Source organism: Corythoichthys intestinalis, chromosome 3 (genome assembly GCF_030265065.1).
Source record: "Corythoichthys intestinalis isolate RoL2023-P3 chromosome 3, ASM3026506v1, whole genome shotgun sequence".
In the NCBI taxonomy this organism is placed as follows: Eukaryota; Metazoa; Chordata; class Actinopteri; order Syngnathiformes; family Syngnathidae; genus Corythoichthys; species Corythoichthys intestinalis.
The window spans coordinates 18617307-18634600 of record NC_080397.1 but is presented as its reverse complement, the minus strand read 5'-3'; the positions used below and the strand labels follow the sequence as shown (position 1 = coordinate 18634600).

Genomic DNA, 17294 nt, shown 5'->3' with positions numbered 1-17294 from the left:
TTCCTCACGCCATTAGACGCCACTTCCTGCCGAGAGCCCCAAGCTGTGTTTGTACTGTTAGCTCCATGTGTTAATAAAGAAACAAAGTTGTCAGCACGTCATGTGTTCGATACATTTGTAAACAAAAAGCTCATAACAAGACACTATGCACGATCCGTTTAAGAGACGCTGGAGTAGTAGGAGGCGAGGAGGAGATCAGCGAGAAGCAAAACTTTGCGGTCGAATGTGGCGGCAGTCCGCTATTATTTTGTTTTCTTATTGTTGCCCCTTAATAAATAAATAAACTTAATAAAGTGGCGAAAGCTATCAACGACTCATCTCCTTCTTTCCCTCCAACGTTTTTATATTATTATTTTATATGCACGAGAGCTGCCGGATCTGCCCAAATGAACATGAAGTCTGGTTATTATTTTTTTTAACAATGTCATCAGATAGACAAAAACATAAAATTATGTGCAAATGCCTGCATCTTCAAATCATGAAAATAATAAAAGCCTATATCTTACCAATCTTGTAATCTCGATGGGTCTTGTATCCATTCCATGTCAGGTAGTCTAGGCACATTGTTTGCACCCTGATTAGCGTCTGGCTAATACATGTTAGGTCCAACATAAAATTACAAACCTCCTCTTCTTCCTCCAACTCTTTAAAAACTTGGAGCTCCTCCCTTGCGCTCGATCAGTCGCTTATATCGCTATTTGAATCATTGTTTGAAGGGCTTTGTATGGCGGCCGTATGTATGGAGGTGCCATCGCTGTTCCCGGTGTGACGCACCACTTCCGGGTCCGTCCCCTTTCAGGCTTGAACTTCGGAAACGCGATTATTTTGTCAAATATACAACATATAAATTATTTTTTCGTGCTTTTTTGTTTAGACAATGTTTAATTACTTTCATTGTGACCCTATTTGGCATGTTATGAAATTACTTCACATTTCTGCTTTAACTCCTTGACTGGCATGGATGTCATCCTGTGAGTTAAGGAGTTGGGGCAATATATTTCTACTTCATGTATGTATTTGTGTGCTAGTTTGTTTTTTTATGACTGATTCTTTTATTCTGAATGATTCTTTTTTTTAGGGGATATATATGGTTAAATTATGTACACATTGTACAGTTTCTGTTCTGTTTTATGATTAATCATTATGACCGCATGAGTGACTCACCCAAATGGATTTAATATGACGTCTTCACGAATTGCATGAAGTGACGCTATCGAATGATTGAGCCTCATTTAGTGAAAACCGCCGACCAATCAACGACCGAGAAATCGAGACCCCGCCCCCTAAAATGTGCTATAAAGCCTGGGCGCGCGCCTCGCGAGCACGTGAACATAGCCCGAGACGCACCTGTGAGAGGGTTTATTGAATGCGGTCCAGCGGGTCCTTTTTAATTACTATTTTTCATTTTTATTGCTTTTCTTCTTTGAAGCCTTCAATTCAGGAAACGGATTTCTTATTGAACACTTGAGCGCCGGAATTACAGGTAAATTGGTACCTTATAACTTTTCAGAGATGCAATGTGTCGATTTATAGGTGTATCTTTGTTGGAGGTGATGGGTGTAAAATAGCTGCTAGACTTGTTTTTCCACCTCTTGCGTCACCGCATCACAGCTGCAAGCCTTCTGTTATCTGGTTTTCAGTGATTATCACTGGTATACCAGTTTGTGTGTGTCAATTAAGAGTTACACGAGGTATTTTGTGCCATTGAAAGATGCTTGCCAGCTAATGCTAACTTTGACACAGTTTAGCCCGGGGATAATGAATTTTTAAGTGAGGTAAATTGCTTTTTTTGTCGGTGTTAACTGTATGGATTATTAATTGAATAAATTGTGGGGTTTGAAAATACTAACGAGCATTTCGAAAACCTGTTCTGTGACCATGGACTAACGGTGAAAACTTAACCCAAAAAGAAAAGCTCTAATTTTGTCTGTCCCGCGCACTTCGCTAGTATTTTGTATTCTTTTGTGCGCTCTTACCGACAAAGAACGGCAGTGATTTCCTTGTAAGAACTCAGTGAATCAGTTCTCACTTAGGTCTTGTTTGACAGAACAAGTCGAACTAGTTTACGCTATCTAAACGCTGTTCGTCCACGCTCAGCTAACAACGGTTACTGTTTGTTATATGTATATACAGTATGTAAATTAGGGGTGGGAACCTCTTGGTACCTTACGATACCATTAGCAATACAAAGCTCACGTTCAAAGCTTCTGCTGTGAATTGGAATGAGTTTATCACTAGTAGACGTCCAATCCATTTGAACTGGGAGGGTGGCAGCGAATGAATGAATGAATGTTCATTCGCTGCCATCCCTCCCACTTCAAACGGATTGAACAACTATGGCAGTCAGTGGCAGCCAATGCCAGGCAATGAGGTAATTATGTGACATTTAAGGTCATTTACCTGTTGATTTTCAGTTCCTTCCTGTTGATTTTGGGGTATTTTATGGGTCACTTGCTGTTTATTTTGCGTTACAGATCAGGAAGTGACCTGGGAATCACCCAAATGAATAGGAAGTGACTTAAACTCAACAGGAAATGACCTGTAAATGCCCCGAAAATCAGACCGAATGACTGTGAATGCTCTGGTTTTGAATGAACGAACATTTCCAGTCTAAATGGATTGGGCGTCGAACACAGTGAATGACAGCCTTTTTTTTTTTTTTTTTTTTTAATTGACACCTTTTTAAAACGATATCTCGATTCTTGACTGGAGCATATCGATAACCTTTTGGGATACAAAGTATCTCTATATATCACCATTTCAATATTTTGTCACACCCCTAATGGAAATGCATACGTGTGTGTATATATGTGGTTTTCAATTGCTGACATGGCATGATAAAACGTGGCTATGATGCCGTTCATTTGTCATTTAGACAAGGGGTGTCAACTTTTTTCCCCCCTCCAAGGACCTCTTTCAGAAAACGGATGCAAGGCCAATGCCAATTTCAAATCCTTCACTTCGTTAAACTTTGTTAAACAGAGGATCTGAATATGGTAAAAAAAAAAAATCTGTGCAAAATGTATTAACTCATTGGCTGACAATGATGGCGATGAACATCCAATCCATTTTGGCTGGTTATCGGTGATCGTTTGATTGCCACCATCAACGTTGAAGGCAGTCAATGGCAGTGACACATGGTTTTACTTGAAACAATGATATATAAGGAAGTGTCTGTATGCCACAATGTTCAGAATTTGGCTGTAGAAAGAGGAAAATATTGGGAGTAAACAAAGATTGGCAAGGGGTAAACTGAAACTTATATAATGTATGGTGTTCAATTTTGCTCCACCCAAAGCTTCATTTATGTCCAAATGAGGGGGCGGTGGAGAGTACAGGCAGAGGTATAAGAAAATTAAAGAGTGTTCGTTTTTTTGTACCTGTGCTTGAGTCTTGTTTATGTGCTATGCGGTAAGTGACTGCCAACGTTGTGCACAAACATCCTAAGATTTGACAATGATGTGTAACGGATTATAATGGAAGTATAGAAGTACGGTAACGGATTTTCTCGTGGCTTGTGCAGATTCTTCTCTCAATGAAGATGCTAAATCCAATGGTCGCCTCACCTAAAACTGTTTGGCTGCACCCTCAGGAACTTTATTCACAAATTTGATTTGCCCAAAATTAAAAAGCCCACAACATTCCCTGATGTTCTGACATCCTAGTTGACAGTTCGATAATTGCATGGGAGCGTTTGACATCAAATTTGTTCGAAAACGTCAGCCCCATTTTTCTGTTGTAAGAAATTCCTGATTTACATATTTAATCTTTAAAGCGAATTAAGGCTGCAGCTATCGATTATTTTAGTAATCGATTAATCTATCACTAGTTTGAATAATTGAATTGGGAACATTTTAATGAGTTGCGGAATAAATTTTAGATGTAAAACAAAGGCTTGCTAAGATTGCACTGTCAAAAGGGCATTGAATGCGAACACAAAAAAAATTCCAGAGTTTCTTCAAACCATGCAAAATTTCCCTTTCGTTTAAAAATAAAAATGCCTGAGCTTAGCCTCAAACAGTATTTAAAAAGAAAACAAGAGTAACAAAACAATTGGCCAACTTGTATAGCAAGTCTGCTAACTTGGATGGTGTAAAATGCTAAAAATGCATATTTTAAAAGCGCGCATTCCCACAAAAAACTAAATATAGCTATAAACTAAATCGCGAATGCATACAAAAACATTATCTTATGTTGGTTTTAACAGGGGAGCAGCTAGATTAAGTCATGTTGTTTTACACAAATACAATGGGACTGTTGTTACTTTGGCCTGTTATTGCTATAAATCCGATCCAAAGTGTTGAAAAATAAAATGCTGTTATCCTGTCCTGCCAAATAGTTTTGTGGATGTGGGGAATCCACATAACATTGACGTATTTACCTGGTACATTAAGGGATTGGTGGATGGTGAATGCCATTCTTTGCCAACAATCTGTATTTCACTAGATTTTTCTCTAGCATAAAATTTAATCAAACATGTTGTACATTTGAGCTCCCAACCCGGATCATTTTATGTCTCAAGTTTTTTTGAGCAAAATTTGACCTAAAATCTAGCAGTTGTACATATCAGTATATTTTTTTGTTTTTAAATCCCTCCGGATCATCTGTTGGCTGTGAGACTGTCACTTATTGTACTGCCCATACACTTGTAGCTTTGTGTGGCCGGCATGGCTGTCTTGTCAGAAAATGGACTGCCTTTTGCGGGTTTATTCTGATTGCATTGCCTTGTAGTTAAATGGTACAGTTCGACTTGCTGTACCTCAACATGTGTATTCTGTATCTAATCTGGCTTCCTGTCCTTCCGGCTCTCCATTTAGCTGAACTTGTGAAGGCTTTAAAAGATGGAATTAAACAATATAAAGTCTTCAGTTTCTCTCATGTATGATGGCTTCATCCGGAATGCAGGTAGGTGTGGGTCACCCTTATTGATTCCACCAAATATGTATGAAACTCAAGACGTGAGCCGTTTTATCTCCTTTACAGACTCTCGTACAGAAAACTGGTTGCTCATGTCATCCCCCGCTCAGCAGAGCATCATCATATTGGCGTACATCTTTTTTGTTATGTCGCTTGGCCCTCGCATCATGGAGAATCGCAAAGCCTTTGACCTGAAAGGAGTCTTGGTGGTGTACAACTTTGGTGTGGTGGCACTGTCACTCTACATGAGCTATGAGGTAAGTCGCACCAACACGTGATGACACACTGGTGATGTTGCAACATCACACTACTTGGAAAACATGTTGAACATTTTTCTGAAGTGGAGTTTCTTTCTAGTTTGTCATGTCAGGCTGGGGAACGGGATACTCCTTTCACTGTGACATAGTGGACTACTCGGAGTCGCCGCAAGCTATGAGGGTAAATCGATTTACGGTCCTTTTTAAAACTAGGGATTTTCCCCCCCTCATGCAAACCATCGTATATAAATAGTCTGACATAAGAATGCATACTTTATTACGTACAGTTGTCTATTCAGTGAGCAATGCAAAATCTTTCAAATTCTGCTGTTTGAACCCTTTACAGGAAATTGTTTAACTCATTGGCTGCCATTTGACAGCAATACACGTTGATTCCATTTTGACTGGGAGAACAGGCAGTGAAGGATTATTGCCAAACCTCCCAGTCAACATGGATCGGGCGTCTAGCGCAGTGAATGGCATGGAAAGATGAGTGTTCAAAGCTTGTCCTGTTTAAATGAATTGGACGTGTATCATGATCAAATACAAGCAATGGGTTAAATACTATGAAATTTTAAAATGTTGTCTGTGGCCATAACCAAAGTGTATTTCTGTTACCAGTTTGAAATTGGTCTCAGCAAAATTTTATCATTTTATTCATAAATTAAATACAATTATGATTACTAATGAATACCTATTAATATTATGGCATTTAAAAAAAATATATATATATAAACTGTTGCTTTCATATGCACCATCGCAAAACAAATAAGCAGTCTGTTGTGCTTGAATATCAATTTCGCTTTTGAATTTTATTTTCCAATTCCCTACACTTGGTAACAGAAATGTTTAATAATTATAATGAAGCTCACTTTAGATACTCAAAGTAAATCTGTTGAATAGTTCACACGTTCAGAATTGCAACATTGCTGTAGGTTGACTGTTTTTGTCCTCTAGATGGCGGCAACATGCTGGCTTTACTACTTCTCAAAGTTCATTGAAATGCTGGACACAGTAAGTTGCAGTGATTATGTAGTCAGTGGCTTTAGTGAGCCCAGGACAAGGTGACAAGTATTTCAAATTGATTTATCCCCCACTTTCCGATAGGTGTTCTTTGTGTTGAGGAAGAAAAACAAGCAAGTGACATTTCTTCATGTTTATCATCATTCCATCATGCCGTTTACCTGGTGGTTTGGTGTGCGCTTTGCCGCAGGTAGCACAAGCTCCTTTCTTTTACTATTATTTTCCATTCATGCATGCTGTGTATAATAATAATGCTTCATTTTTTGTCAAGGGGGTATGGGGACTTTTCATGCCATGCTCAATTGCATTGTCCATGTCATCATGTACACCTACTACGGCCTGACTGCTTTGGGTCCCAAATACCAGAAGTACCTGTGGTGGAAGAAGTACCTCACCACCATTCAGCTGGTACGTCATGTCTACTATTCATGTTGATTTTTGTCCCATTTTCCATGGTGCGGTAAACCAACTTTACCGTACACATTGTTGTAACCAATAAGCAGAGACATGCTGTAAGCGGTATTCCTCCTTCTCCAGGCCCTGTGTAAATGCCACGTAAATTAGTGATAGATTTGGGATCATCTTCACATTCCTGTAATCACAACTGTTTAGCCCACTTGACATTGGAGTCGTTTTGCTGCGACCGTGTTTGGGCCACACTTTAATTCACTCCTGTTGTAAAGTTGGATCATCATATGGTCCAACTTAATAAATATTTGAAAAAAGTATATATGCAGCAGTGTATTGTGCAGAAATATTGCAAAGTACTTTTTGTCCATCTGACGCGAGGTAGCTTTACTTTAGTCTAGGATCTTCTGAAAATTGAGAACATTTGCGCATACCGTAATTTCCCGAAAATAAGGCGCACCAGTGTATAATGCGCACCCCAAATTTACTTGTAAAATCTAGGGAAAATTATTGTACCCGTTTATAACGCGCACCCTAATTTTAGCACCAATAAATAGAAGAATACAAGAAAGCAGAGCTCGTGCACAGATACAGAAATGTCATTTTACTGACTGGTGAAACGCAGCACAAGCATAGCATATTGGTAGTTCAAAACATTACCATAAACTGACAATACTTACGGTAATAATGATTTGACAACTTCTCCAATTTACCAGAATCTAGGAGAACACAAACAATGTGACTTTTTTTTTTTTTTTTTTTTTAAAAGGCTGCTGTATAACTTACGCGTTTCATTATGATGAATAAATGTTTCTTCCGTTGATTGATACGGTAAAATGAAAGTGAGAACGTAAGTCGGAAATCAGAGAGAACTCATCGCTGTCGGCACGACGGTAACAATAGGAACTATTGTTATTTGGGTTTGAGTTTCCCGAGGGACAGATATAGTTGACGGACACACGCAGGAAGTCTGTGTTACGTTTGTTATGGTCAGAGTTGCGGAGCTGCAATAAACGTAGACTCAAATGAGTTCAAGAAACTAAATTCTGTGCTTTATGAAGAGTGGGGGGGAGCATTTAACACAGACGAAATCATTCGGCCGATCATTGAAGTATTACCAAAACAAAATGGTGACGTCACGTACCGTAATGGTCAGCAACGGATCGCCGCACACGTTTCTTCAACACAACGCGGCCGTGTCAATAAAAAAAATATTTATTTCTATATATGTATCGATTATTGATGATGATGATGATGATTTTTTTATCATCTAGCGGCATGATGTGAACATATTTACACTCTGTCCGTTCCTTATTGCGTCCTGAAGACCGCGCTGACTGTGTTTTATTTCCGCTTTACCTGGTATAATTCAATAATCGGAATTTGGATGTTTGTGAATCGTTCTCGAATCTTCCACGGCCGAATCGCAAGTAATCTAGGAATCGGAAATTTCGCACGCCTCTAATAGTTACAGGACCAAAATTGGTATAGAATGTTAGAGGAGTAAACATGAGTCCTTATGTGGACTTCGCTCGCTAAACATGTGCGTTTGACTTCACACGAACCATTTTCGGCTGATGTCGTGAAATTCTGAATCTGGTATTTCCTATAGATCACGGTGTAACTGAACAACACAGATAAGTGAAAACTGAAGAGAATAAGGGATGGGGGGCACTGCAATAGTGTTTTTGCTAAACTTAAAAAATGCCTTGTGTGATTGCTTTTTTTTTTTTTTTTTTTTGGTAGCATGCAATTTGAATATGTCAATTCTTTTGTGCAGATCCAGTTTGTGATTGTGACCACGCACATCTCACAGTACTTCTTCCTGCACGACTGCCCCTACCAGTTCCCAGTCTTCATCTACATCATTGGCCTGTATGGCCTCATCTTTCTCTTCCTCTTCCTCAACTTCTGGTACCACGCCTATACCAAAGGCAAGCGGCTGCCGAAGGTGCTGCAGGCCCAGATGTGGGCCCACCACAGCAACGGTGTCATGAATGGCCATGCAAACCACCACAAAGATGACTAGTTGGTGGCTCAGAATGGGGCCATTTTGCAGTGGACTGAGATTTGCTCAGTTGGTGTTTTCTACTTGCATAAAAGACTTTAAATTATGACCAAAGTTATATTTAAACCCTGACAAAGGGATTTGGTTTTGTATTTTAATATACATGTTGCTAATGTCACAGGAAAGTGTCCTCTATGCAAACTTTAATGTAGGGCTTCACCGATGGCATGACTGACTCCATGACCTTGATCTGCGTTCGCTCTCCAAAAAGATTCCCCCACCCCCTTTTCTTGGGTTGTACACTACAAAATCAGGGCTGTTAATTTCACAATGGCTTCATAACTGCAAGACAAAAGTTAAATGTCACATGAATGCAAAACAGGGTTGGGGGGTTAGATGCCTTTTCCCACCTATGGCTGGAGTCACAGATCCCGATGGTGCCGGTTTCAGTGAAATGTTCTAAACCATGACCAATGATCCCTGGGAAGTTGCCAGGGGGATGTTCTTCTGGAGCACAAGGGCATTGTTTAGAAAAAACAAAAATGGGGGGGGGGGGGGTCTTTGGATCAGTGACTGGAGCATCTGTCTAGGGTTATGATCTTGTCTTCAAAGTGAATGCAACAGTGCTCCTGTGACTGATGGAGGATACGACCTGGAGCCTGCTAATAGTGTGGATTAGAGCTTTACCGGTCGAATGATGCAGTTCCTGTTTACATCTAATGTCCCGTTCTCAGTCACTTGTTAACAGTTTAAGAATTATGTGACAGTTGTTTATATTTTATATGTATTTATAATAAATGTTTGCTGTACTTAGGTTATTTTTCAGTGTCTACATTTTCCTCTGGCGTCAACTACATTTAGAAGTTTTTGTGTGTGTGTGTGTGTGGAGGGCGGGGTTGTTTGTACTTATTCAGTATTGCTATAAAAAGCATTGTCAATGTGAAATACTTGGTGCTCTTGAGGCAACAATATATGCTAGCGTGACCAAATCACATTCCAGTCTATCAGCACCAATTTGGAATAGTAACTGTTTGCTTTAGTCCGTAACTTCACAGATAAATGGTATGGAAAATGCATTCTTTTACTGTATATTATAATTTCTATTTCAAGCCAAGAAAACACTTGCGTATAACTACAAACTTCCATGTCAAAGGCATTGGTATATTTTGTAAAGCGTGAATTAAAAACGATAAAGGTTTGCATTCAAGTAAGCCATATTATGAATAACATATATAAAATTTATACTGGTGGATGTTCTTTACTTGCAAATCCGGTACAGTAGTCTTTCACTCTGGCTTGAATGCCGCCAAGACCTAAAAGAGGAGTAGGGACATTGAAAGACTTCAAAGTTGAATGTTTAGAAATGCTTGTTTGGAATATTCCAAAGGCAAACGGGTTCACTTAACACACCAAGTTGTATGATTTTGTAAAAACGAGGATCCCCAAAAGGCTAATTTACAGGCAAACATGGGGAGCACTTTAACACTGTAAAAAAACTAACAAAATGTTGCGAAAACATTTCTCAACATGCAATTGCAAGGAACTTTGGGCTTTTGTCTTCTGGAGAAAGTTATTGAACTTGAAAGTCCATCACTGTCACTGATTAAAATATACAGTAATTGGTTAACAGGTGGGTGCTATATTGATAACCTACTTTTAATCTGTGCCTGGGAGAAGCACATTGACCTGTCTTTTGCACACTGTCACTACACATTTTCATACCGCTACTATCCCTAGTAATAATGACCAGCGTGACTTCTACACTTTTCCTTCACATGAAATTGGGATTGTAAGATTTTTCAGAACTTGAATATCCTCTACCATTCAAAGCTAATAAATGAATACGAGAGTTGTCCGATATTACTGGCCAATAAAAGCATTTAAAAACGATATGAGATAATAGAGACATTGTTTTTTCATTATCTGTTTTGGGTCAATATGCACATGGCAGTGCTTTATTGGCTCTGCACTTGCACTTGATCCCAGTAACTGATGTTTGCACTAATATGATTTCTACAGTAAAGAGGTGCAATTTTACCACTTTTTCCATAACTTCAGTTGAAGTTCTATTTTTCACAGAATGTTTGTTTGGAAAACCTTGAAGTTGTTACATTTATCATTATTAAAGCATCCAGTGGGGCATCACAATACACTTAGCCATAATATGTTAAGTCCACGACTGCGCATATTGGTATCAGTTTGATACGTTATCGGTATATGTTAAGTCCACGACTGCGCATATTGGTATCAGTTTGATACGTTATCGGTTTACAGTAATTATCGGACAACTCTAGTTAAAATAATGGCTGGCTGGTAAGTTGGCAGTAGGATCACGCACTATCAAACGAGTGCTTTTACAAACTCTTGTTTCTCAAGTCTGTGTTGTGTGGGGGGAAAATCATGGTTTCTCTTGATGCTTCATTTTGTTAGAGGTGTATGACTTGCTGGAGGAGCCATAAAAAAACTTCATTAAATCGTCAGCTGACTTTGGGAGACGCACTGGATGGGTCACCAAACAACTGCAGGGGACATACTAATAGACATATATGCTTTGGTTTGATGAGTTGTCCTCCTATGTTAAAGTCTTCGTGCATGTTTTTGGAATGTAGGAGAAAACAAGATATCCTGAAATAAACTCCGGTGAGAATGGAGTGAACATGCAAACACCATTTCAACTTCAAAGGCCTGAAAATGAGCATTGACAGTATACTTAAAGCCATTATTCTCTTACTTTACATGAGGGGGCATTGGAGACGTGCGTCCTCATTCGTTGTCCTTTTAACGTTGAGGCCATTGGATGAACATTATTCTAGTCAATGGAGCGTTTACTTCGAAATAGCTATTGATTGCCCTATTTTCAAACAATATTCAAATGACTTCGTTTATCTTAAATATTAAATTTAAGTATATTTATAACAATTTCTCAAAATCCAGCTAGAATCGAGGCCACATTAACACGGTTTCTTACATACAAATCCATTTCTAAGTACATTAGAGTTCAGTGAGTTAAGAGTATTTTAGTGGAGAAAATCATTCACCTTACATCTGCCATAATAATGTTCACCAGAGAAGTCCCGCAACACAAAATGGCTGGCTGTTAATTACACCTATGACTACGCCTTTTGACAGTGGCCTTACACATATAATATCTATGAGGCAGATGACTGCAATGATTGGCTATCCCATCTTGGCCAGGTTGGAAGTTGAGGTTCATTTTCGGTACAGTGAGAAAACAAAATGCAAAATAGAAATGTGCTAGTTGTTTACTACACACTTTTGGGCTTTCAACAATAGGAACATTAGCCTACACAAAGCTAGATTTCTGCACAAAAATAGAAAATACAACATTCTGAAATGTAGATATTTTGAAAAACAAAATAAAAATAACTTTGGCTAAGACTTTTTCTTTAAAATAAATATCTGATGTGCAAAATTGAACCGTTGCAACAATGAAGTGAAGAGTTGTTCCATCTATATTCTTTTTTAATTTGAATTCCCCACCCAAAGGGCCAACCATCTTCCATGTTAACATTTAACCGTTACCCACGCTGCTCACTGCACTTCTGAGTGGTGCAACGGCCCTGGCCGTTTAATTGTTATCTTTTTTGAGACTGTCAGTCATCTGATCGTCGCGTCCGCCAGCTGGCTGCCCCCCCCCCCCCCCCCCCAACGTGGCGTACAGACGACGTCACCGCCACTGACGGGCCACCCGAACTAGCTGCTGTCTGACATGTATCCATTATGCAGCGCTTTGTTTACATTTGCGGCAATAACGACACTTGCTTTACGGCAGCTAATCCCATACACGGTCATACGGCTCTGGGTAATACGATTAGGCTGTTGTTTGAGCTTGCATACCCGCGTGTGTGTTGTATTGTGCCAGAGTGTTGTTAACCAAATAAAGGCAGCGTTAACAAAAGTCGTCTGACCGCTCGTCATTTTACAGTCAACACTCAGAGTTCGCAACTTCGCATTTGACAGCATACGTGCCGCGTACCTCCTCGCCAGCTGTTTGCTCGCCATTCATTCACCTGTGCATTTGATCGCTATTTTGTTACACTCCCGCTTTTTCGGTGAGGTATTTTGTGTTCATTCGTTATAGGATCGTTTTTGTTCACCAAATAAGAGCACCGCAGCAGTAGAGGTAAACTGCCGTTTTCGTTCAACCCGTTTTGTTTAGTGGAGAAGCCAGGATAGTGGCTGTATTGTTTTTTCTTTTTTACGATCTGGGTTTACTTAGCGGATGGGGTTCAAGTGTAGTTTTATTTTGTTTGTTATTTTGGCCTGGGCTTACGCTGAAGCCAGCTTCTTCCGCATTTTGTATATTTTGTGCATTGCGAGTTCGACTTGTGTGAATAAATTTGTGTTCACTTGCAACTTGTGTGCGTGGCTCGTTTTATGTTTTAGCAGCCGTCAGTGGGACGTAACAGCGGGATTATGGGAAGCATTAGCGGGCATTCCGCGCTTGAAATATTTTAACGTGATTAATTCCAAAAATTAATTACTGCCCGTTAATGCGCTAAATTTGACAGCACTTTACATTACATCAGAAACTCGTTCGGTACGCCCCTGTACCGAACCGAGGACCACATACCGAAACGGTTCAATATAAAAATACATGTACCGTTACACCCTTAGCTTCTACTATGTGTTGCCGTCTGGCACTGCAGTTATCAGAGCCAGTCAAATGGCTGCTCCACACTGGCACGCAGATGCAGAGATCTTTTTTTCTCCCATTTCTTGCTCATTTTATTTTGTTTCATTTTTCCTTTTTAAAAAAAAAAAGTTTTATTTATTTATTTTTTTACTTTTGTAATGACTGTGTATTAAAATATAATTGAGTAAATTAATTCCAACAAAATTTACTTAAGTAAAAGTAAAATTACAGATTTTTAAAGAACTCAAAAATTACGTGACACAAAAAACTACTTAACTACAGTAACGAGCGCAAATGTAATTTTTTACTTCCCACCCATTGAGATATCAGGCCCACAACCTGTAATCAAATCAATAGCTCTCATCCTTGCACTTCCCTGCTTAGTGATGTTAGTATTTGAAGTGTCTGTAATTTTACTTTTACTTTAAACTGCTACAAATCTACACTGATGCACCATTAAGGCCAGGGGTGGTTTTGTCACTTTTACTTTAACTTCGCACAGCACCGAGTTTTCACACCTTACTCCACGGAGAAAATTTCTTTTTTTGGTGTGACGGCAGCTGTCAACAGCTTGACCGTTATCGCGCTGTGCAAAGCCCTGGAACAAATCTGATGCTGGATGTTATTTATTTAACTATTTTTTTCGCAGGTTCTTATGTGCCGTGCAGCAGTGTATCACAATATCCCAAAGTCAATTTATTGATCACTGCATTGGCATCAGTCTTGTATCGAGTTGCAAGTGACCGGAACTTCATGTGATTACATTTGTTCTCCTCTGGCTCTACAAACTAAAGCATTCCTCATGCTTTAATAAGTGTTCCTGCTGTTTACTCGTTGGATGTTTATTGTGATGGATTTAGTCATAAGAATGGAGAAGTGAGCTTTTGCATCGTATTAGCATAACCTTTCCACTCCTATGAGTTCATGAGCCTCGCAGCGGGCCTGCTTGCTTTGTTGATTCCATGTCTGCATTCCTGTTTGCCTCACTTCCCCGAGCACCTCGTCCAGCTCCTCTCTGGACAGTATCACAGCTGACTTTTTATTCCTGACGGGAAACAGGCGGGAACATTGAAAGAGCCACTTGAAAAAAGGCCAGGCTATATGCAAATCGAAGCGCCTCATATTCAAGTGACAAACATGGGTGGAATGAAACAGCCATGCTCTCTCCCACTCTTTCAGCGGAAAGATGACCTATTGAATGGACAAACAGTTAAATTTCATAACCAGCTGGACAAATTTTGGCGCATTCTTTTTCACACAGTCCCATTACAAGCTCCCAATATGACTTACACCATGTTTTGGTCTTACATGGCCTGACCCAACACCTTCCGGTGGGTCTTGGTTTTCAGGGTCATTGTTTCCTTTCTGGCCAACGAGCCTGCTGTTCATCCAGGGGATGAAAAATGGGTGCAGGAGAGGTGGGTAGAGTAGAAAAAAATGTTACTCAAGTAGGAGCAGCGTTACCTCAAAATAATATTATTTAAGTAAAAGTAGTCATCCAAAAATTTAACCAAGTACAAGTGAAAAAGTATTTGTTGAAAAGAATACATTGTGAGTAACTGCTTACAATGTCAGATTTTTTTTCAATAATGGTATATTTTTTTTCTCCGCACAACTTGTTCTATATGAACTGTTATTATTATACTGTACTATAACCTTACATGAATATATTAGGCCCAAAAAATACAGGTAGTCCCCGGGTTACGACATACTCGACTTAGGTGATTTCGGCTTTACAGCGCAGGAGTCTTGTTCGCCATTTTAGCACAGGTCGACTGACACTGAGGTGACAGGAACATTAATTGGGTCGCGTCCTGGTATAATGTCCGGGACTTAACCAGGACGCGGAACGTATGAAAGCCAGTTAATTCCCGGGTCACAGCGCGAATGCTGATGACGTAAATATCATGGCGGGCCGACCGTCATTCCTGCTTTCTGAGCAGTAAGACAATAAGCGGTAAACATCACAGTTAGGGGAAACTGGAAAGACGGCAAAATTAAACTGAAAACATAATGAAATTAAATTGCTACTGGATCTTACAGCAGTGGAAGAGATGGTCCATCGTCCATCTTTGGAAATGTGTGGTTTATTTTGTTCACGATGCCGACCAAAAATTATGTAATGTCCAGGTTATAAAATTCCGTCCCCACTAGGTCTGGAAGATATTGGAAAAAACAATTGCTGCGATTTTGTTTGGGGTTTGCGATATATTGCAATATTATATTGCGATATTAACAAAAAAAAAAAAAAAAAAAAAAAAAAAAAAAAATATATATATATATATATATATATATATATATATATATATGTATAGACTAGACTAGACTTTTTCGTTGTCTGTCATTTTGACTGACGGTCATAAAAATCCGGTCATAATCTATTTTTACCTGTCACTTAAATTTTTAAAATGTTAATAATTACATATTCAATAGTATTTAGTTTTCATTCATCTTTAATAAATATTCTGTCCGAACAAGCTTAACAGAGAATCCACACCGCGCCATCACACATCAAGCAGCTGTGCGTTATTAGCGCCTAGCTTGCCTTGAACACGGCTTTTTAGGAAAGGTCGGACTTGACAAGACATTAAAAAAAAAAAAAAAAAAAGGGTTTGAGGATAAGCCTGAGAATGATCGGTTTTCTCTCTGCTCCATATAAGCAATATTTCAACATTGCTTACACGGCCGAGAGTCGGGGCAAACTGCTCGTATGTGTGTGTGACATGCACGAACAGTGCGTGCATGCTATCGATCCATATACTTTGAATATAAACCTGTACAGGGATTATTTATGCCTGTTATTTGTGTCCTCTTTTTAATAAGCAAAATATGATATCCCTGGAATGACTGATGACAGCCAGCATGTGTGATTGTATGGTCATTTGTTTTGATGCTTCTGCGCATGCGGGTCGTCTTGCTCAGCGCATGTCGGACTGCGAATTAGTGCGCAGATATGACAAAAAATCGGATTTGTGCATTAAGACCTGTAGTATGAACGTAGCCATAGGCTTGTTGCTGTTAAAAAGAGGACACAAATAACAGGCATATATAATCCCCGTTTAGGCTTATATTCAAAGTATATGGATCGATAGCATGCACGCACTGTTCGTGCATGTCACACACACATACGGGCAGTTTGCCCCGACTCTCGGCCGTGTAAGCAATGTTGAAATGTTGCTTATATGGAGCAGAGAGAAAACCGATCATTCTCAGGCTTATCCTCAAACCTATTTTTATTTTTTTATGACTGTTGTCAAGTCCGACCCTTCCTAAAAAGCCGTGTTTAAGGCAAGCTAGGAGCTAATAACGCACTGCTGCATCGCTACCGTAGCTACCGTACCGTCTCTCGCTTTTTGATGACGTAATTGCTGCATTAAATCCGATTTGCGGGACTGGACAGTACAGACCGCCGCGACAGTATGGAAAAATGTGGCCCAGATCGGATTTGAAATGGTCCCGTTCTATGCGACTTGTCACGTTCAGACCGTCAAGTTAATGCCTCACTCGAGTCGGAAAAACACGAAAAAATCGGATTCGTGCATTAAGACCTTTAGTATGAACGTAGCCTTAGTTCGGACGCTCAGTTGCCTTGACATTTTTCCGAGTAAGGCCAACGACGTCATGCATCAAGAGAGACAATAGCTAATTAATATGCTCACTCGCCACCCTGTGGTCTGGGGTGTGAATTGCAACCTGTCAAAATGACGGATGGACTTCAGTTTTTTCCGTCACCGTTTTAAAAAAACGCGACCCGTGACTATGAGATCTGTTCATTGTTGCTACATTTGCCTTCAGTGTAAAATCCCCATCGATCCCTTGCTATACAATATGTTATAACTGCGTCCACAAAAAAGGTACTGTATTACTCCCATGTATGTTTTTCAGTGCAGAAGAGCCAGTTTCTGATGGTTCACAATGCGTGAAACGCCTTGGGCTCAACATGTTCCAGTCATGTAAGGAAAAAGGATGAAGGACCAATTTGATATGATGACTAGTGATGTGTGTGACACTGTGACATAGGTGA

The 17294-nt window shown here is 39.6% G+C and overlaps 1 protein-coding gene across 1 annotated transcript; it reads left to right on the top strand.

Annotated features, from left to right (window-relative positions):
• Positions 1-1315: 1315 nt before the first annotated feature.
• Positions 1316-9427, top strand: elovl7a (ELOVL fatty acid elongase 7a). The gene is made up of 8 exons (XM_057832020.1): positions 1316-1483; positions 4818-4905; positions 4984-5174; positions 5275-5355; positions 6132-6188; positions 6282-6387; positions 6469-6605; positions 8386-9427. Exons 2-8 carry the CDS (start codon positions 4842-4844, stop codon positions 8632-8634), a joined length of 885 nt encoding a protein of 294 aa, XP_057688003.1. The 5' UTR covers positions 1316-1483; positions 4818-4841; the 3' UTR covers positions 8635-9427.
• Positions 9428-17294: the final 7867 nt, after the last annotated feature.

Bases quoted from the DNA above. Each gene is read 5' to 3' on its own strand.
- elovl7a (XM_057832020.1), top strand. From the start codon at position 4,842: ATGGAATTAAACAATATAAAGTCTTCAGTTTCTCTCATGTATGATGGC. The intron at 6,189-6,281 runs GTAAGTTGCAGT...ACTTTCCGATAG, and splicing joins TCATTGAAATGCTGGACACA to GTGTTCTTTGTGTTGAGGAA. The intron at 6,388-6,468 runs GTAGCACAAGCT...TTTTTTGTCAAG, and splicing joins TGGTGTGCGCTTTGCCGCAG to GGGGTATGGGGACTTTTCAT.